This window comes from Mus caroli, chromosome 4, assembly GCF_900094665.2.
Source record: "Mus caroli chromosome 4, CAROLI_EIJ_v1.1, whole genome shotgun sequence".
Classification (NCBI taxonomy): Eukaryota; Metazoa; Chordata; class Mammalia; order Rodentia; family Muridae; genus Mus; species Mus caroli.
Window position 1 is genome coordinate 51,498,054 of NC_034573.1, and position 21,019 is coordinate 51,519,072.

The 21,019-nt window shown below is 43.5% G+C and overlaps 1 protein-coding gene across 1 annotated transcript in view; it reads right to left on the reverse strand.

Moving 5' to 3' along the window:
• The window catches only part of Svep1 (sushi, von Willebrand factor type A, EGF and pentraxin domain containing 1), a 167,566-nt gene that overhangs the window by 31,199 nt on the left and 115,348 nt on the right, over positions 1-21,019 (reverse strand). The window contains exons 27-36 of the mRNA XM_021160495.2: positions 20,343-20,518; positions 17,583-17,707; positions 16,376-16,499; positions 15,147-15,317; positions 14,004-14,177; positions 13,514-13,633; positions 10,901-11,077; positions 10,601-10,685; positions 9,100-9,291; positions 7,790-7,957 (exon numbers count right to left, since the gene is read on the reverse strand). Of these exons, the coding sequence (XP_021016154.1) occupies positions 7,790-7,957; positions 9,100-9,291; positions 10,601-10,685; positions 10,901-11,077; positions 13,514-13,633; positions 14,004-14,177; positions 15,147-15,317; positions 16,376-16,499; positions 17,583-17,707; positions 20,343-20,518 (1,512 nt within the window). The remainder of the gene's footprint in view (positions 1-7,789; positions 7,958-9,099; positions 9,292-10,600; positions 10,686-10,900; positions 11,078-13,513; positions 13,634-14,003; positions 14,178-15,146; positions 15,318-16,375; positions 16,500-17,582; positions 17,708-20,342; positions 20,519-21,019) is intronic.

Genomic DNA, 21,019 nt, shown 5'->3' on the forward strand with positions numbered 1-21,019 from the left:
CACCCCACCTATGGTCATGCACTGCCCAATGCACAGAAGTAGGGTCCCATGAATCCTTTTAGATACTCCCAATAGCTGAGTGAGGTCTCTGCCTAGGGACTCTTCAGTTCATGGTTTGGGAAAACCTCAGTCTTCCTATGTGGATATGGACTTAGTGGGTGTTTAGGTGACTTCTCTCTTAACAGTCATAGGGAGGCACCCACAGGCAGAATGCTTAGTGAGCAAATTTATTAAAAAGTCAGGCTGGGCCTGCTGATTTGAGTGCCCCTGCAGAGGACATGTCCTGGGTGGCTCCTGATGTTTTACAGCACAACTTAAATCATTCACATACTTTGAAACATGTGTCATCCTGGTCCCTGACCCCCTGATGTACCTGACATTGTTCACTGGCTGAAGTTCATATGTGCAGACCTAGACAACCCTGACTTATAGGAATTCATTGTACATAAAGTTTTTCCAGGTGGTCTGAGGCAGAAGCACCTGTCTCCAGAATCTTCCTTATTCCACAGAGCATCTTGAGAACGTGAAAATTACATTATATAATTTGGAAGCACTTGGGGTCTTTGATCTTTGACCTTATGATAACTCTCCACCAACTACTCCTTCTTGATGAACAGCAAAGCAGCTCTCTAATTGAATGGGCAATGGCCACTGAAAACACAGTTTAAAGAGATTTGAATGTGAAGAATTCAATTTTAGAATCTTTTTTCCCCCCCCCCCCCAGTCTGGATTAGACTTTTGTTTTTTCTTTATGCATTTCAGTTAACATGTGTTTCCTCATACAGGATGTTGCCTCCTCTTCATACACGACCTTCCTCGGGGCATACATGCTGTATTAGTGTAGTGCTTGTTTGCAGTTGTCTCATTTGCACACAATGTGGCAGACAGAGAGTTACAGTGTGACACTGTAAGATACATATTTGGTCTATGCCCTGTGCCTAAAATGGAGATCCTGAGGACTCTGTAATTTCCCAAGTGCCAGAAGGTCAGGGCTTTGCATCACTAGAGACTGTACTCAAGTGAAGACAGGTTAGGTGATAAACAAAGATGAATACTATGAAAAAGGTTAGAATTTTAAGATGATAAAAAGGATATATATTCCCCTAAATGACATCTAAGGGAATTAACCATAAGCCATTACTTAATCACTAAAACATCAAATTGCTTGTACTACTTATTTCTGTCAGAAGTTTGGAAGTGTATTTGGAATTATAGGGGACATCTCCTACTCGCTTATCTTGTTGAGGGGTCATTCAGAGAATAAGCATTTTATAGTTAATAGCATATTCCTATAACTGCTGGCCACCAAAGTGAGAGAATGTGAAACTGGGCTAAGTCTAAGCTGTGAGACAAACTTGGATTTGGTATCGACCTAAGATGAAGGTTTACTCACTTCAACTCTTGGTAACCTTTGAGCTCTTGGTCAAGAGGTCTCGGGGACAATACTTTTATTAAAAATTAGCCACACCTTATGTCCCTGGGGAAGGAGTCCATCTGCATTGAAAGGATGCCTTAGGACTCCAGCAATACACAGGGATCCTTCAGTAATGGGTAGACTCCTTTCTCATTCAAGGTTTTAGTAGTTGGATTCCCACACCTAGAGGAAGCTTACCAACCAGCATGGGCCCTGGGAGCTTTATGAGTGAGCTCCTGAGAGCAGTATCCTGTCCCCTTCTAAAAGGGCAAAAGCTGCTCATTAAACAGCTGCGGGTTAATGAGGATAATAGAAAGCAGCAGTGATTAATCTTATTTCAATTCATAACAACTATTGAAGATCAAAGCTCTTGTCTTAATAGATCTAGTAATTCCCTTTAGAAGCTTCTACGTGAGAAGAATCAAAAGAGGGAAACTCGGTGAGGTTTTTATGATGTCATTAACCCTTCCACACCTCTGAGTTTCATACCAACAAATGTCAACCTAAGGGAGAGAGAGAGAGAGAGAGAGAGAGAGAGAGAGAGAGAGAGAGAGAGAGAGAGAGAGAGAGACTGCCATCAGTCTATCTGGCCTGAAGCACCTGCTTCTAGCATTCGGGGTGTTGATAAAAATTTCAAAAGCTAAATGTGTGGGTGAAAGGTAAATTTGCGTTGGTGAGTTGGATGGGGCTGCTTGTTTCTTTCCTGTCCTGGCGCTGGTCATTCTACACTGGTCCTTGCTTCCTTGCTGTAAACTTGAGAATGTATCTTGCTCCCATGATTCAGGGAGAGGCTTCATCAAAGCTCACTGGCAGTATAAAAGTTTAAACCAATCAAACAACCCAGCAACCACAGTCCAGCATCCATCCCTATTGACAGTTGACAGAGTTAGGTGAAGGAGAGACAGTTTTCCTTAAGGGTGTGGTCCCCTGTAGGTGGTCCATGCTCTAGGGAACAGTTCCATATTCATGAATGCATGGGCAGCGAAAATTGGACTCAGTGGGTGGTGAAAATCAAATCAAAGCAGAGGCCATGAAGTTGGGAGGAGGGCTTAGGGAGTAAGGATGAACCGAAGAGAACTTGTGGGGAAGAGTGAACATGGTCAAATTACATCATATGCATGTGTGAAATTCTCAAAGAACTAATAAAATATTATATCATATTAAAATAGCAATAGTGAGACAACAGTAAGACTGCTTGCATGTTCATGTATGTTCAGGTCTGGGTGGCTTATACAGTATGGAGGGCAGAGGGAAGGTAGACTTGAGATTCGAAAGGAGAAAAACTCCACTTTCATGAGTCTGAGAGCAGCTGCTGATGGAAAAGGAGACAGCAAGGCAGGGCACACTACCTAGAAGTCGCCAATGTTGCTATTCTTAACAGAACAAGTTGCCAGGGGTGTGCTACACAAGCCTCAGGGAGGAGTTCTGGATGGAAAAGGAGACAGCAAGGCAGTCCTCATAACCTACAAGTCATGGCTTGGATACAATGATACTATTCTTAATATAACAAGATGCTAGGGCTGTGCTACGCAAGCCTCCAGGAGGAAAATAGAAATGGAAAAGACAGAAAGAGGACATGGACAGATTCCTGGTTCTGGCTACCACATAATCTGCAAATCTTCTCTATAATACTTGATAAGATATAACAGAAATCAATTTAAGTGCATAGCTGGGTTAACCAGAAAGGAAATCTCCATGTCTTCAACATGAGGCAGAAATTGAAGCCAGCAAAGCAAGCTTGCCAGTGAGTGCCCGGGTTGCCTTTGGATGAGACAAAGGAAGGAACCAGAGAGGAAAAGGAACACAGCCTCAGACTGAATTAGTAACAGGGTGTCTGGCGGGAAGCCACATCCTGGAAGGAGATTTGTTAACATGGCAAACTTGTCAAATCTCATCCATCGCTGTGTTTGCAGAGATGCTGGGTAGAAAAATGAGGCAGCTGCTAACTACAGATCTGTACCTGATACAGGCTTCACGTTAGAATCCATACTACTCGAGTTGTATGCAAAACCTTTCAAACCAATAAATTACTGCAAAGGGGAGGGCCCTGGGGTAGCTGGTAGAAAAGAGTCCAGAGAGCCAGATCATGAGGGTTTGTCGTGGACACAGGAAGCCTTTTTTTCTGTACGGAGCGACTCTGAAATGGCAATACATACTTAGGTGTCTTAGGGTTACTATCACTGTGATGAAACACCACGACCAAAAGCAAGTTGTGGAGGAAAGGGATTATTGGGTTTACATTTCCATATCACTGTTCATCATCCAAAGGAAGTCAGGAAAGGAACTCAAGCAGGGCAGGGACCTGAGGCCAGGAGCTGATGTAGAGGTGATGGAGGAGTGCTGCTTACTGGCTTGCTCCTCAGGGCTTGCCCAGTCTGCTTTCTTATAGAACCCAGGACCACCAGCCCAGGGGTGGCACTACCCACAATGAACTGGGCCCTCCTTAATCAGTCACCAATTAAGAAAACACCTTATAGGCTGTCTATAGCCTGATCTTGTGAAGGTATTTCCTCAACTGAGGCTCCCTCCTCTCTGCTGATTCAAACGTGTGTCAGGTTGACATAGAACTAGCCAGGACAACAGGCATGTTTCCACCGTGAAAGGTTCAGCACAGACAAGGCACTTGCAAGAGTAGAGCTCTGATAAGTGAGATACTGGAAGAAAACTGTTAGCCTGCTGGTTTCAATAAGCAGCTATGGTTGGATCTTAGAGTGGGATGCTAGGGATGAGACACCAGAAAGAGCAGAGGGAAGGCTGATTAGAGGGCACTAGGTTAAAGGGACACAGGAGTAGAAGTTGAGACTGCAGGTAACAGCCATGCACATTTCAATAAGCTACAGGAAATAATTTTGGAAGAAACGGCAAATATATGAGTAGGAAGGCACATTTAACCTAGTGGAAGAATGGCACTGTGCACACATGTACGGACATTTTAGGTGGCACCCCATTAATGAATATAAGTTCTAGACGTTCATGTGTCAGTTTTAAAAGTATCATTAAAATAATTAAGACAGTTGCATCATTTACTCCCCCTCTCTTTCCTCCTCTGGTCAGTCCAATGTCTCCCTGCCTTGTTTTCTTTCAGATTGGTGGCCCCCTGTTACATGTTTATGCACAAATATGCAAATACAACCAGCTGAGACCATTCTGTGTTGATTGCATGTAAGATTTCAGGGCGGATCACTTGGTGTTGGATAACCAATGAGGGGGCTCATCCCTTGCTAAGACTAATTCTCCCTCATTCAGAATTCCTTAACTGCTTGTAGTTCTTTGTCTGGGGGTGGGCCCTGTGAGAATTCTAGCTTTCTGCTTTAGCGTGAGTAATGGTATTGTTTTTGTTCCGGCCACATTGTTGAAGTATTATGGGTGCAGTTTCCTGTCATCTCTAGGAGACTTACTATCACAGCCAGCTTCCTAATCTGCTTGCTGGCTCTTACAATCTTCCCACGCTCGCTTCATTTGTGCGTTTTAAACAATTAGATTCGGAATTCCAGGTAACTGTTCACCATTGGACGCTTCACCTCTTCTTGACTGAAGGTGTTGTCGCCACCTGCTGGCAGTCACATGTAAGTTACACCTTAACTGGGCCAGCAAGTTAAACTGGTCACTTTTCATTTTGGTAACTTATTACTATCTTGCAAAGCTAAAACTACGAATATTCTAGGACCTAAGCTACAGCTTGCAATGTCTAGGCCAGGGATATCCTATTTTACATGTGCCAGGAAGCAGACAGGAATACTAGGTGTGACTCTGCTTTTATAAGCAAATAAAGAGGGAGCACATTAGTGTAGTACTGTAGAGAAATGAGTAATTTAGAGATTTGGGATTTGTGCTGAAATGACTATTCACGTGTTCAACCACCATAGACAATTCCTTCCTGTACTGTGGATAGCCAGCAGGGGCCCATCACTTCTTATGATAATCATATTACACTAAAGTTATTGCTGTTGTTTTAATTCAGGATTTTAGAAAGTTCTCATGTCAGTGTTTGAGGTTCCAGGTCTCCTCAAGGACATGTCACCACCTCTGTGGTGCCTCTGTGTGTGTGTGTTTGTGTGTGTGTGTGTGTGAGTGTGTGTGTGTGTGTGAGTGTGTGTGTGTGAGTGTGTGTGTATGTGTATGTGAGTCTGTGTGTGTGTGTGTGCACTCATGTGCGCATATGTGCATATGCGTGTGTATCCAGTGAAGAGATCACCATCAGGGGTCTTGCTCAATTGCTTTGCAGTTTGTTTTTTGAGACAATTCTCTACTACACCTGGAACTTGTTCTTTTGGTTAGACTGGCCGCCCAAGGTGCCACCAAGATCTTCCTGTCTCTGTCTCCTTCAGCACTGGGGTTAAGATAAGTGCCACACTGCTGGGCTTTCTACCTGGGCGCTGGGGATCTGAACTTAGTCCTCATGAGGAACCCTACTTGCAGAGTCATCTCCCCAGCCCAGAGATGAGTCCTTCTTATGCAGGCATATTTTATACCAGTGAAAAGGTAGTCCAGCTGACTAGCACGTATCTGAGAGAGATTATTCACACACACACACACACACACACACACACCACATCACATAATTAAAAATAAAATAACTATTTTAAAAGAGAGAAGTGATTTAAATGACACTTCTTAAATGAGGCAATGTGTACAAATATACACTAACATGTAAATTAAAAGTATATTTGCCTATGAAAACGTGTATGTAGTAACCACAAAATGGGCATTTGTTAACATGAGAATTGCAGACAGGCATTGAGGCTGGCTTCCAGGAGAATCTCTCATATCGTATTTTTTTTCATAAAACTACTTAACCATAGCAAAGACTTAACTCATGCTTCTATCTCCGTAACGGGAGCACAGGTGATCTTAAACAGGGCATTGTGCTATTGTTTTTACTTCTGTATAGTTCAAAGCCACTGTTAAAAATGTGGCCAGAAGGCAAGGGAACAGGACAGAAACTCGGTTTCCTGTGAGGCTGTTCCCACAGCGCCTGGAGGAGAGGACGGTTTCCTCAAAGGGGCTTTCTGTTCTATCATCAAGAGTTTGAACTCTAGAAAAAGAAGACTATCTTTTAATAGCTGATTTTTGTCTTTCATAAAAAAAATTACAAGTGGGTAGTGATTTGCCATTTGTGGTTGAAATGACTATTCACTTGTTCAACCGCCGCAGACAATTCCCTCCTGTATTATGGGCGGACAGCAGGGGCCCATCACTTTATATGATAATCATATTACAATGCTGAAGTTATTGCTGCTGTTGTTTTAACTTATCAGAAAATTCTTATGTATGTCAGTGTTTGAGGCTCAAGGTCTCCTCAAGAACATGTCACCACGTGGTCCTGGTGACAGAGTCTGGGCTGGTGACATGAAACACATCCTCTCTGACAGCCCAGCTCCTGCGTGCCCTCACTCCAGCACCAGTTAACAGCTTCACTGGCTTCATCAACGCCCCCTGCCCTTGGCTAAGCCATTCATTGTAGTCTTTGTTCTCTCACAAATATCAGCATCTAGGGAACTAACTTGGCCTGGGGCAGTGGTTCTCAACCTGTGGGTCACGACTCCTATGGGGGTGTGTGTCCAACAACCCTTTCACAGGGGTCACCTAAGACAACTAGAAAACAGAGATTTATTTACGTTATGATTCATAACAGTAGCAAAATTGCAGTTATGAAGTAGCAACATAAATAATTTTATGGTTGGAGTCACCACAATCTCAGGGACTGTATTAAAGGGTTGCAACATGAGGACAGTTGAGAACCACTACTACAGGAGAACATTCTAGTCACAGAGAGGACACGCTGCTTCTCTGAGGGCACACACCTAAGGCAGAAATCCAGGGAGCATTCTAGTGTGTAAACGCCAGGGATGATAAAATAGTAACAAGAAAGTGTAGACAGAGAAGAAACACAGTGTCCACAACGGAGGGCGAGTTGGACCACACTCAACGCCTTGGCAGCATGAGATCCTAAACAGGCCATCACAGGTATGTATCAACCTGCAGCTTTGCCCTCAGGGCTCTCCTGACCATCAGATGAGGCCACAAGTTAAAATCCTTTGCAGTGTGTTTCCTGCTTTGCCAAATACCAAATATTTTTATTCCCCTGCTGACTTACCATTCTTATGACTTTGGTGGGTGATAGACAGACACACACCTGCTTCGATGACTTTCTCACATTCTTGGTTAAAGTAAAAGATACTTTGTATTGCATTGCTCTTTGTCTGAGTCTTAACTTAACAATTAGTACATTCCAGGGGGCTACTGTTTGGGAAGCCTGCCTCCTCTCTGCTATCAGAAAATAAGATCAGGAAGCTCTCTGTCTTGGCTGTCAGGGAGTTTCATTTTCTATCCTTGATGCTCCATGCTCCCCCCCCCCCTACAGGTTTTACTTACCCCTCTTTGCATGTGTAAGCAACTGTGTTCCCAAAAGTGAAGTTGCTCCCAGTGATGACAGCATCTTTGACGATTGGAGGCTCTCCGCAGGAGACAAGTTGACAGCTAGGCGGCGCTCTGTCCCAGCTGCCGGAAGCTGTGCATTCAAGGAGGGATGGGCCCTGTAAACTACAGATAGGAGAGAGGACTCAGGTCATTCCTCTCACTGGGTGGCCACTTTCTCCATGGAGAAATAGAACTTGGAAGAAAATACAGGCTGAATGTTGAGTTCTTGTGCACGAAATAGAGTTCTTCACATTGTATTGATGTGTATGAATGTAAAAGAAATTTACACCAGCCAGACCATTTAAAATAATGAATGGGTAAAGAAACACAACAACCACTGGTGCAGAATTCAAGACTAATGTGTTTATTGGTAAAGGGGGAACTCTAGAGCTTCTGACTGGCAGGGTACTGGGATGAGAAGGGTTAATAGCTTAATTATTACCCAACTGGAAGCTGGACACCTGAACAGACAGGTAATCAGAGGCACCGAGGTCAAAGGCGTTGTCCTTCCAGGACCTGAGGTTTGTTGCTCATGACTCTGACCTCTGTTTGTCCTTGGACTTTACAAACCCTGTACCCATGGCATGGCTTACCCACCTATTCTGACAGTCTTGGCTAGTTCTTTTTTTTTTTTTTTAATATCTTTTGTTGTGGTGGTTGTGGGTGCTGGGGAATGTGTGGAAGTCAGAAGATAACTTAAAGGAGTCAGTTCTTCCCCCCCCCCATTAGGCTTAGACCTTTATCCTCTGAGCCATCCCACTGGCTCTTAATTCTTTACTTCTATCCACTCGATCTGTTTCATTATGGAACCTGATGACTGCCTTTCTGGGCACAGTCTGGCACACATGCACCTGTACACGTACATACGCACACCCATGTGTGTGTACACACACAAGTGAACTTCTTACAGAATTAAGACCCTTCCATGCTTTCTTGCACTAATAAATATCATCTTGATAAAGTGTGTAAACAAAAACGATCCATGGCAAGGCATTTCCTCAGGTATGATGCTGTGCTCCGCACACCAACCTGTCTTTCCTCTTTAGAGTCTGAACACTCCAGCGGTTGAACTGTGAGAACTTCTGGAGTCACAGATGGACAGTCTCCCTGACATTCGCTGTAAGCCAGGCTCCAAGAAGCATACACATTTTAGGACATCCCCATTTTTATAGACCTGGTTTGAAAGTCAGCTAGCTCATTCACTCAAGCTTAGGAACAGCGGGAAGACTGTAGGAAGCAGGGCAGCTGCCCCCTTGCCCTCTTACCTGTATCCGTTCTCACAAGAATACGATGCAATAGAAAGGTAGGTGAGCCCACTTAAGATGTATTTGCCGTTATTTATGTCCTCAGGCTGGGAACACTTCACCAGCTTGCACACAGGAGAGGAATGGCTCCAGGAACCACTAGCAAGGCATGCTGACTCTTCATCCCCAGCCAAAGTAAATCCTTTATCACACCTGGAAAAGACAGAGGCAAATGACTGGATACGGATAGCTTTGTTTTGCACACTTTAAACTTGTGTGAGTGTATGATGTTGTGTGTATGAGCATTGGTTCATATGTATGAGTGCAGCCATGCATGTGCCATGTCGTGCACGGGGAGGCTGAAGGACAGGTGTTGGTCCTGGGCTTTCCATCTTGTTTGAGGCAGCATCTCTTTGTTGCTGCCTTTAATGAGCAGGTGTGAGAGTTCTGGGGAGTCTCCTGTGTTTGTCCTGTCTGTCCCTATCTCCCTGTAGGGGCATGGGATTACAGACGCATGCTATGGTACCCAGCTCCACCTGAATCTGAGAACCAGAGCTTGGTTTTCAGTATCTACATCAGCAGTTCATAATCTCCTGTAACTAGCTCCAGGAGATCTGATGCCCTCTTCTGGCCTCCATGGGCTACTGCACACATAGAATATATGCTCCAGATATTCAAACTCAGGTCCTCCCTCTCCTCAGCTCTATTTTGCATTTTATATTATGTGTACCAAGACCCTTAAAAAACTGTAAGGAATTTACATATTTTGGGAATTGTTTTTACATTGGAATAATGATTCAAAATTGTATTTTCTACAAGGTTGAGTGTTGTACATCTTCCCACATTAACCTCTAGTAATATGCAAAGGTCAGATGTGAGAATTTGGCATGTCTCCAAAGTGTGCCTTGATGAACAGCTGAAAGCAGAAAATTCTGGGTTTGAGGGTGAGGTGGGCTACGTCGCTAGGCTGTAAGGCTGGGACTCACAGCTGGTTAATAACCAAGGTTAGCCCTTAGTTGGGAGTGCCTTCCACCATGGTGCCTCAGGGGGTTGCTAGTGGCAACAGCAGGCCAGGAGATTTAAGGATATGACTACAAGGAGGTTATCAGGATTGATTTCTTTACACTATACTAAACCCAATTATTTCAATAATGATGATAATAATAATAATAATAATAATAATAACCCTCTGGGGAGGCTGGAGAAATAGCTCAACAGTTAAGAGAGCACATTGCTCTTACAGAAGACCAGAGTTTGTTTCTCAGCATCTACATCAGAAGCTTGTAACTGTGCTCCAGGAGATCAGATGCCCTCTTCTGGCCTCCATGGGCAACTGCACATATACGGCATACACTTGTCCATATATATATATATATATATATATATATATATATATATATATATATATGGACAAGGGATATATATATATATCCCTCTGGGATTGTTTCCCCTTTCCTTGGTATTCCACTACTGCTGGCATGCTATTAACTACTGTACTACACCGTTAAAGTTAGACACTCACCTGTACACCACCTTACTGCCGTATGTGAATGCCGACCCGTCAACACCACCATTTTCAGGAACAGGTGGGACACCACAGGAAATGGCTGGAAGGAGAGACCAAAAGTGTGGTTTTCTGAAACTGTGCAAAGTCCTCTGAAAGCTTATGGCGTCCAGATTTTATCCCCTTGTCATGTTTAAACTTGAGCCTGATTCCTGACTTTCAGAACAAAGACTGGCATGACCTGGAGCTTACTGCACCAACCATTTCATATTTTGAGAATGGCCCAGTACAGCGAGCATGGCCATTTTCTCAGCGTACCTTCACAGGATGGTCTGAGGTGATCCCACTTGCCAGTCTCCAAACACGTGATGGTGCTCACTCCCACCAGCTGGTGCCCTTCGTCACAGGAAAATGTGACTGCAGCACCCACCGTGTAAATCTCGCCGGAAGAGCGGCCATTTTCTGGATTTTCTGGAGCCTTACATTTTACAGGTTCTTAAACGAAAGTTTTGGTGGAATAATAAGTGGCACTCACACAACCATACAAAATCTCAAAGCAAAAGACGTCTACAGCAGTTAAGGCAAGTCTAAAGATGGGACAGAGGTTTTTGAACGGAGAGGCACAAAAGCCAGGGACTTGCTGGATGTTAGCCAGATAATACATTTATTAGGCACTTACACATTAATATTTTAAAAAGAATTAGTTTTATTGTTTTCAAATAGATGTATTATTCTAAGTTATGTGTCCATGTCTACATGTTGGTATGCCACCTGAGTGCTGGTGCCATGGAAACCAGGGGTGTCCAATCCCCTGGTATTTACAGATAGTTGTGAGTGGTTCAGTGAGGCTGCTGGGAATCAAACTCAGGTCCTCTGCAAGACCAGTATGTGCTTCTAATTCAGCCATTTACCTATCCAGCCCAAGATATGTGTGTGTATGTGTGTGTGTGTGTTGTGTGTGTTGTGTTGTGTGTGTCTGTGTGTCTGTGTCTATATGCACTTGCTCATGGGAGCCAGAAGAGGGCACCAGATTCCTTGGGCCTGGGTATACAGGCATTTGTGAGCTGCCCAAGGTTGGTGCTGGGATCTGAACCTAGGTCTTGTGATAAAGCAGTGCATGCTTTTACCTAACTGCTGAGCCTTCTCATTAGCTTCTAAAGAATAATATTTTGAAATCAAAACGAATACAAAAAATATGGAAGTTTTATGAGGCCCTGAAGATAGTTATCTAATGGTGAAGTAGAGATGCTGTGATCACTTGTCTCAGAAGACTTCCCCTCTAAACCTCAGAGCAACCTTAGACACAGTTACACACAGCAACCGACTCAGTCTTAAGCTGATGTAAAGATTACACAATCCTGATTGCTGCCCAGCCTGATGACCTGAGTTCCCTCCCTGTGACCCACCCAGTAGAAGGAGAAACTCTTGCAAAGTGTCTTCTGACCTCTCTCTCACAAATAACAGAAAAAGGGGAGAAAGGCTAGGTTGATTTAATCTCTTTCAAGATCGTCCAGGCTATGAAAATCAAGTATTTTGTTTATTTACTTACTTAATATTACTAGATACCTAGCACAGAGCATGCTCGGCAATTGCTCTATGTTTAAAGATACCCTCGGCCCCTTTAAGGGTTTTAAAGGAACAAAAAGTAAATGTAATTATAGGATTGGATTTTGGAAGAATAGCTGTAAGTGAGCAGAAGAATGATATCCAAATGCTTATTATTTTCCATGGCAGATATTATCTGATGTTAAACACAGGGAGACGTTACTTCTGGTAAATGTATGAAGTGCACCATAAAACAGAAATTAAAGTTATATTCTCAGACTCTTTTGAGACACGGTATTATAATAACTTAGTCTTTGTTTCCTATCAGGCCTTTCACAAGACGCCTCTTGAAACTGTTTCTTGTTCTGTGTTAACTCCCTCTTGGGGCCAGTTTGCATTTTCAGGATTATTTTTCTTCTCTTTGAGTGGGGAGATTTTTTTTTTACAATGCTCTTATGTTTTAGCATATTGATATTGTCCTGAAATATTTTGCATCTGGTCCTCACATAGAACAGAGATAGCACTTGCATCTTGTCTGCTGGAGGGTGATATGATAGAGATCGAGACATCCAGCATTCTCTGTAACCAAGGAGATCTTTGTGGATAACCTAGTTTAACTTTCTATTTCTATTTCTATTGTGTGACTCTTCCACACTCTGCTTCTCTGACTGATACTGTTTCCTATTCTTGATATTGTCTCTGTTTCTCTCCTTCCTCTCTTTCCCTCTTACCCCTGAAACAGAATCCCCACATCATCTGTCTGCTTCAAAAGGTATCAGTTTACTTTGGGGGCTCCACAACCCTGTGTTTTGATTCCCCCCTTTAAAAATCCTTTTTACTTTCTTTCTCACAGTGTTCTGGCAGTTACAGTCAAAACAGATTTAGGAAGACATTAGTAAGTTGAAAGTCAGCCAGCATTATCAAAGCTCCCCCAGAGGAGGGTGATGTGGCAAGACAAGAAGTCAATTTCCTTTAAAGATGACATTTTGTGTGACTGAGGCAGAGGAAAGAGATTGATGGGGAAGCCTTGAAAAGTATCTTCCTTGTTCTGCTCAAGGCTAAATGTTATTTCTAAATCTACTGTTATTCTTGCAGCTTCCTTAAACATCTGACAATCTAGTTGGCTTAGTTTTGTGCTCCATTGAGTGGGAGCCAGGGGAGGTTCAATGCTAACTAAGAGTATCTTTAATGGTTACTATGTGTCTTTAATGGTTACTACGTGTCCTTAAGAGTATCTTTAACAGTTACTATGTGCCCTTCATAAGAATGTTACCTTCCTTACCTATCCATTTGTTCTTTGAACAGCACACTCTTGTCATGCTTTTAAAATAACCTACCCTTAAAATACATGCTTGGAGGAAGCAACTGAGATCAGAACTTCTGTACCTGCACAGTTTTTTCCATCTCCCGTGTATGGTGGGTTACAGGAGCATACGTAGGATCCATTGGTGTTCAGGCAGGAGGCGTGCTCACTACAGTCTGAGCCGACTGCACACTCATCGACATCTGAAACGGAGACAGCTCACACATAGTCCAGTGAATTCATTCTTCTTATGTGTCCAACATTTATTTTGCTTTTAGGTTGCTACATATCACTTAACACACAGAACTATATGTATTTTTATGAAATTTAAGTGCAACCTTTGTGATTATTCTGCAGATGAACAATAAAATCTACGACTTCCTTAATTGATAAGTAGGACAGGGACAGAGTTACCATTTTAATATTGAACTTGACTGAAATTGAGGAGCACTTTTAGCTCCCCTGGGAGGAGACCTAGCAAAGTGATGTCAAGAGAGCCTTAAACTTTGTGGTAAAGGTTTCCCAAAGAACATGAATGTGACTTCACACAGCAGTTGCCAGTGTTTGTCTCACCGAGACAGGATGGTGAAATGCCGTTCCAGCTCCCATTGTCTGTGCAGAACATTCGGGAATCACCCAGCAGGTAGTAGCCACTGGTACACTGATAGGTCACCGTGCTGCCCGCATGGAAGTCCTCGGCTGAGTAGAAGCCATTCTCCAAGGTGGGAGGCAGCCCACAGCGAATGCCTGGAACAGGACAGCAAGGACACAACTGCAGGTAGAGCAAAGTGCTCAAAGAGCATCTTGCTTGCATGGACCTAGTTCCATGGGAGTTGCCTTAGGTAGCTGCCCTTTTCCTACTGTATACAAACATTAGTAACCAGAGTATTCTATGCTGCTTGCCACACATGCACTCTCAGCATGTGGCACATTGTCTGGTTCACAGTAGGCACGTCATTCATTCATTCATTCACTCATTCATCCAAAAGCCATCTATGGCATTCTTACTGCCCATTAAGCACTGTCCTAGGTGCTGGGCTTACAGCAGTGAACTGAATAGTTGGGACTCCTGCTTTGTGGTGCTTCCTGCCCAGTGAGGTGGACAGACAAGAAGATAAATGGATGCTGTGTCAGGTGATAGCTGCTATTGTCTATTTATGGCAGTAGTCTTGCCTCTACAAATCTCCTCTCTTTATGCCCCTGCCCCTGCTGCTTGCTTAGCAGCTTTCTGGCCTTCATCATTATTATTCATTATAAATAAGTACTACTAGGTGCTTCTTTCCTCTCCTGTCTCTTCTCCCAGAATGTAAAGATGAGAACAGGGCCAGCATCTTTAGAACATGTATCAATGTGCGGCTAAAACTTGTTGAGTTAATGAATGAGTGGAGACATCCAGCTTAAGACACCTGCCTCCCTTTCCTCATCCAGCAGTGGCACAGCTCAGGGTGGCTCTCCACCCTACAGGGTCCTTATTCCGCTTGTCTCGAGTTCCTTGCCAGCACCTCAGATACATTTGTCAGGAGTCTCTTTGCATCCTTATCACCCACATCCCGCATGGTGCCTGGCTCAGTCTCTTAGGGCTGGGGCACAGACTGGGCGTCTGCTGTGTTTGTGGCAGTACATGATGAACATCTGTCTAGCATTCCCCAAGCTCTCATCTGGGTTCCATAGCTTTCCAGAGCCACCAAGTAGGTTGAACAAAGGTAGGTTGCTCACGTTCACAGTGAGGGAGTGGTTGCGTCCACTGCCCTTGGTTCAGACAATACTGCACAGGATTCCCAACCATCTGGAAGCCCGGATCACAGAACAGACTGACTTTGGAGCCTGGCTTTCGATCTCCTGATGCAGGTCTTAGGTGAGGCACCGATCCTTCTAAAGACGGACAATCTGAGAACCAAGAGCACAGACACAGTGCAGGTCAGCCACACAGCAGCAGGGTCCCAGAGTCAAGGGGCTCAAACACTTTTGTACCAGCCAAGAACAGGCTTTGTTGAATTAAAACAAGTTACCACATACCCCACTCACTGACAAACCAAATGATAAGGGGGAGAATCGTATTTAAGTCATCAAGCAATTTTTCTCTTTTCAAAAGAAATGTTTTTGATATTTTAAAAAGGATTTTTTTTTTCAAGACAGGGTTTCTTTATGTAGCCCTGTATGGCCTAGGCTCATTCTGCAGACCAGGCTGGCCTTGAACTCAGAGATCCACCTGCCTCTGCCTCCCAAGTGCTATGACTAAAGATATGCACCATCACTGCCCTGTGGGTATTTTAAGAGGAATGAATGGCGTTTGGGGGAAGGAGGGTACCGTTCTTGTAACTTATCTAAAACCATGAATTCCACAACACTTTAAAAATTCATTTAAATACATTGACTTTAGAGTTCAGTGTGTGGGTGGGAAGAGTCATTGGTTTTTATCTGTCCCACAAAATTAACTTCATCTCAAAAAGGAGCAAAAACAGGAACTGAAGAGGTGGCCTGGTTGTTATCTTGTAGAGAACCCAGGTTCAGTTCCCAGGACCCACATTGAAAATCACAAACACCAGCTCCAGTTCCCGGGGATCCAGTGCCCCCATCTGCCCTTCACGGGCACCAGGTACTAATGTGGTGCACAGACATACATGCAGGCAAAACATGCATATAAAAATAAAAGCTAAAAATCTAGAAAAAATAAGAAGAGTACAAAACCACAGCCTCCCATCCATCTTTTTAATTTAAAATTATTTTTATCCAAATATTCTACCCAATTGTTTGGGATCTGTTGTACAGAAAGAATTTCAGTATTGAAAACAGTCTTGGATGGCCTGAAGTAGGTGTGAAACCTACTTAAGGGGAAGTCTGGCATGTGCTATGTGAGACCACAGGAGAATTCTGAATCATGTGCTTTTGACAGAACATTCCAGAAGAATCAAGATTTGGCAAAGGTGTAAGAGAGAAATCCTCACCAGAGCAGAACATGCTGCTGGAATCAACCTTCACCTTCCCCGTGATTCCCGACAGGAAATCGGGCCATGCTAACACGTTTCCCCGACTCAGTTCCTCTGGGCAGGAGCTGGCCAGCAACTTCACCTGCGAGTTTAAAGCACGCTTTTAGAGAAACCTTCTGCTAGGATGGAGCATACACATCACAGTTAGCCTTGCTGGGTCAGCCACAGATTGTTGTGGCAGAGATGAAGAGAAGCATATGTTTATATAGTACAGTTCCCAAAGGCAACAGGGCAATTTCTTCCTTTTTCTGACCTCCATCATTAAGTATTTCTCTCACTTAAAAGAGTCATAGTTGCCTGAAATTTTGAAATTCTTTGCATAGTTCCTTGTCTTGATGTTAAGGTTTGTTATGGCATGCCCCCCCCAAAAGATATTACTTAAGCTGTGTGCGTGTGCATGTGCGTGTGCATGTGTGTGTGCGCGTGTGTGCACCTGGGCCACCTGTGTGAAGGTGCCAAGTGCCCAGAAGAGTACATCATATCCCCTGGAGCTGGAGTTGCAAGCAGTCAGGAGCTACCCAGTATGGGTTCTGGGAACCGAACTTGGGTCCTTTGCAAGAGCAGTAAGTGTTCTAAACCACTGAGCCATCTCTCCAGCCACATCTATCAGTATCAGATTCTGAGAGTGAATATTTATCAAGCCAAACAATCTCACTAATGTGCCGTGGCCTTTTGTGACTCCTGCCAGAAGGCTGTTATGGAGATGTCTTTCTTGCTCCCTTATAATGAAGAAAAATGAAGTTTAAAGAGATGGAGCAGCATGATTGAAAACATCCCAGGAAGACTGTGATTAAACTGGGGTTGCCTCGCAGGCTGTCAGCCTTGAGTCTGACTTGAAATACAAGTCTGTTTATGTTTGTGGATATTCTTACAACCATTTTGAGTCTAGAAGTGCGACTCTCTACAATTCTTTCCAACTCAGTAATTATAATATTTTTTATAAAACACTCAGTCCCATTTATGTCAGAATATCACTGAGAAACTAAAAGGGTCATCAGTGGAAGTCACCGTGGATAACGCCTGACTAACAGACTGCCATCCAATACTGGTGATACATCCTAATTAGGAGTTTATAAGCAGACACGTCATCATTAGGCCGTCCATGGTTTTACTAGGTTTGTACCTTTGCTTCTCATTACTGTCATACACTGAAAATGGAATTGACCTGCTGTGGAGACAGGACATAGTCCCAGAGGTTGAGCTGGCTTATGGAGCCCACAAAAGACTCAGCCGGGTTGAATCCCTCTCCTTTTTTGTCTTGTTCTTGCCCAAGAACTAATGCACCGCCACCTAGAGAGAAAGAGAAGGGGGGGGGTATGAGAACAAAGAGGTGGAAAGCTACCCCAATCGTTTGTTATCCCCCAAATGCTAATTTTATAAAAATGCAGCTAGTAAGACGAGTGTATGAAAGTGTCATTGAAATCTGAACTAGGCAACTTTAATGCATGGCTTTGCGACAAGGACAGAGTGAACTTAACTTTATGCAGGCAGTTAAAGGCAGATGGAGGGTAAGCCCACCAGGCTCCACTGCAAAGTTCCCATGGCTCCCTGCCTCTGGTCTTAGAGTTTCTTCTATCATGGATACCTTTCTCCTCTCCATTGGCCACAGCCTGCAAGGCAGGCTTGTTGAATGCAGCAGGCATTTATATGGCTCCTCATGATATGCTGCCTACTCTATCACAGTGGGGACTGTCCCAGCAGAGCAGAGAGTTTTTCTGCATGGGGTGGGGTTGTGATTCTAAGAGAAGAAATGCACGTAAAATACATTCCAGTATAGGACGGTACATACAAAAATAGAAGTATGAAGAATAGCGCCCCCAGCACAGAGAGAGAGAGAGAGAGAGAGAGAGAGAGAGAGAGAGAGAGAGAGAGAGAGAGAGAGAGAGAGATGGTGGGGATGGAGGGATTATGAAGATGTGCTTTACTAAGAGTTTTATGCACAAGTAACTCTCTACAGCCCCTTGAGTCTCCCCAGCAGTCCGTGTGCTAGAGTTTATAATGGGCCATGCCCATGACATCTGTGTACACTCTCTCTAAGTAGGACAGGCAGAGAGAGAATCATTCTTAAGAGCACAGTTGTGAATCTGAGGACCCAGGCCTAAGCAGAGCACTCTGGCTTTGGGAGTCTCTCTCCTTCCCCCTGTCCAAACGGGGTGGTTAGGCAGAAATAGCAGAAATAGCGACATCGTGGGTTCTATGGTAGCTTTCTGTTCAAATATATTTCACAAGGAAGCATATATTGTTAGAACAAGATTTTTTTTTTAAAGTTTAATTTGTTTACTTTGAGACAGTGTCTCACACTCCCAGGCTGGTTTCAAATTTACTATGTAGCCAAAGGTGGCCTTGAACTTGTGATCCTTCTGTCCCTGCTTCCCAAGAGCTACTCTTACAGGCATTTCCCACCATGCCCTGGCTCAGAACAAAATCATTTAAACGTATTGAGAGTGGTTTCACCAAAGCCGTGCCAAATATTGTCCTGATCTTGTAAAAATAATCATACAGCTCAAAGATCAGTACCAGGAATTGAACCAAGGGTCGCTCATATGATAGGAAAGCTATCACCGCTAAGCTGTGTCCAACAACGTGGGTTTCAAGAGCAGCTTCTATATCAGGCTCCATAGTATCACCATAAACAACTTCTCTATTGTTTCTGGTTGACGATTTCTGGTTCTTCTAGGTTAATCTCCCTAATTCATATCCATACACATTGTCTTTGCTGCCTGGATTTACAAAACCCTGGGACTTTCCTTTTCTCCTCTCCCCTCACAACAATGCCACTTGCCCCTGTTTCTATAGCCAGCTGTCCATTGAGGCTGTCGTGTCTGGTCAGTACCCAGGCTGACTGAGTACCAGTCAGTACCGCACTTGACTGAGTTGGTCTTTAACAGCATGTAGGGCTTCATATGCATGAGTCATCTTCCTGTCACATCAGTATTGCTGAAGGAACAGTGGTTGTCTCCTGTTTGTCTCTAGAAACACACCTTTTTCTCTCAGTAGAGACAAACCAAGAGCTCCAGATTCTTCTGATATTAATTAATAATTCTTCTGATATTAATCCTCTACTTTGCTTGGGGTCCCTTTGTCCTCTCTGTTTGGAATCATGTTTGTTATTTAGTTTTCTTCCCTATACACACTCTATTGGTCCATTCTGATCAAATCTGGGATCACCATCCCATCTTAAGGTCAGCAGTGACATCCCATCGACTTTAGGATGAAAAGCTCAATTGTTAACCTGATCTACAAGACTTTGTATAAAAGTAATCTCATCACATTTTCACAAGGATTGAACTTCTGTTATAGAATTATATTGACCTACCTTGGTTCAATATAACTTGCTTCTAGAATATGCTAGTTCATTTTTAATATTTTAAGATACTTTTGTTGAATTTTATTTTACCTAGACACTATTTTTATGTGTTGGATACATGAGGAAAATGAAGATAATTATATCCACATAGCTCTTCCATTACTAAACCTCCCTGGATATTTAGAGTGACTTTAGAGGAAAGATTGAGTTCTATTTGACAAAAGACAGAAAAGCTGGAAAATGTGCCCAGTGGCTCAGCTGATATATTTTGTCCCAAAACAAAACTGAAAGCCTCCTAAAAGTTAACAAGTAAGCAAGCAGGCACAGGATACCAATAGCTAGTGATTTGCTTAGAACACAGCTTAGCAAATGTTCCTAGCCCAGCCTGCTTCTTGGTCAAGCCGAGATCCGAAAAGGCTTCTCCTTTAAAGTCATGCAGCTCACCTAGGGAAAAGCATTTGGTATCTTACAGTCTAGATAACCGATGAGTAGTAAGGGAAAGACATCATTGTGGTCTTTGTCTAGAAGCAGTGACAACCAGGTTGGCCAATGCCATGTCTGTGTAAGCATGACCACCTGCAGAGTCTCATACACATGTACTCATTTTGCAAAACATACCAGGTATGGCTTTGCCAATGGAGAGGCCAGTACCACTGTCAGATAATTCCCCATCTATATAGACCCTCCAGGCTCCACCAGTACTTGTCCATGTGATTGCAATATGATGCCAAATGCCATCATTTACGGAGGGGCAGTTGGTGATCTTTTCCTTTCCATTCACATAAAGAACCCAGCTGTGGAGAGAAAGATTCCAGGGAATACAGTCAATGGTCACAATACATCACAATATATGATTTGATCTTTATCATGTGTGTGTGTGTGAGAGAGAGAGAGAGAGAGAGAGAGAGTATAAAGTACCCATGTAATCCATTAGTCATTTCTCCTCTCCATCTAATAATCAAAAGAAATAAACTTCAGCTGTCCATAGGAGCTAAGTCTGCTTCAGGGCTTATACTATTGACTGGGCATTTGTGTTCCCTCAAAATTTGTGTGTTCAAAGTCTTAGCAATCTGACAGTATAAGAAGAGAGGCCTTTGAGATGACAGATCGAGAGGACAGGGGCCGCTGAACAGGAAGGACTACTGTAATTACGGAAGTCAGCAGGAACATCTTGCTGCTCAGTCTGTGAGGACACAGAAGAATACACCCGAGTAGGATCCATGGATCAGGAAGGCACACTTCCTAGAGTCTGATTCGACCACTGCTTTGATCTTGGACTTTTTTTTTTTTTTTTT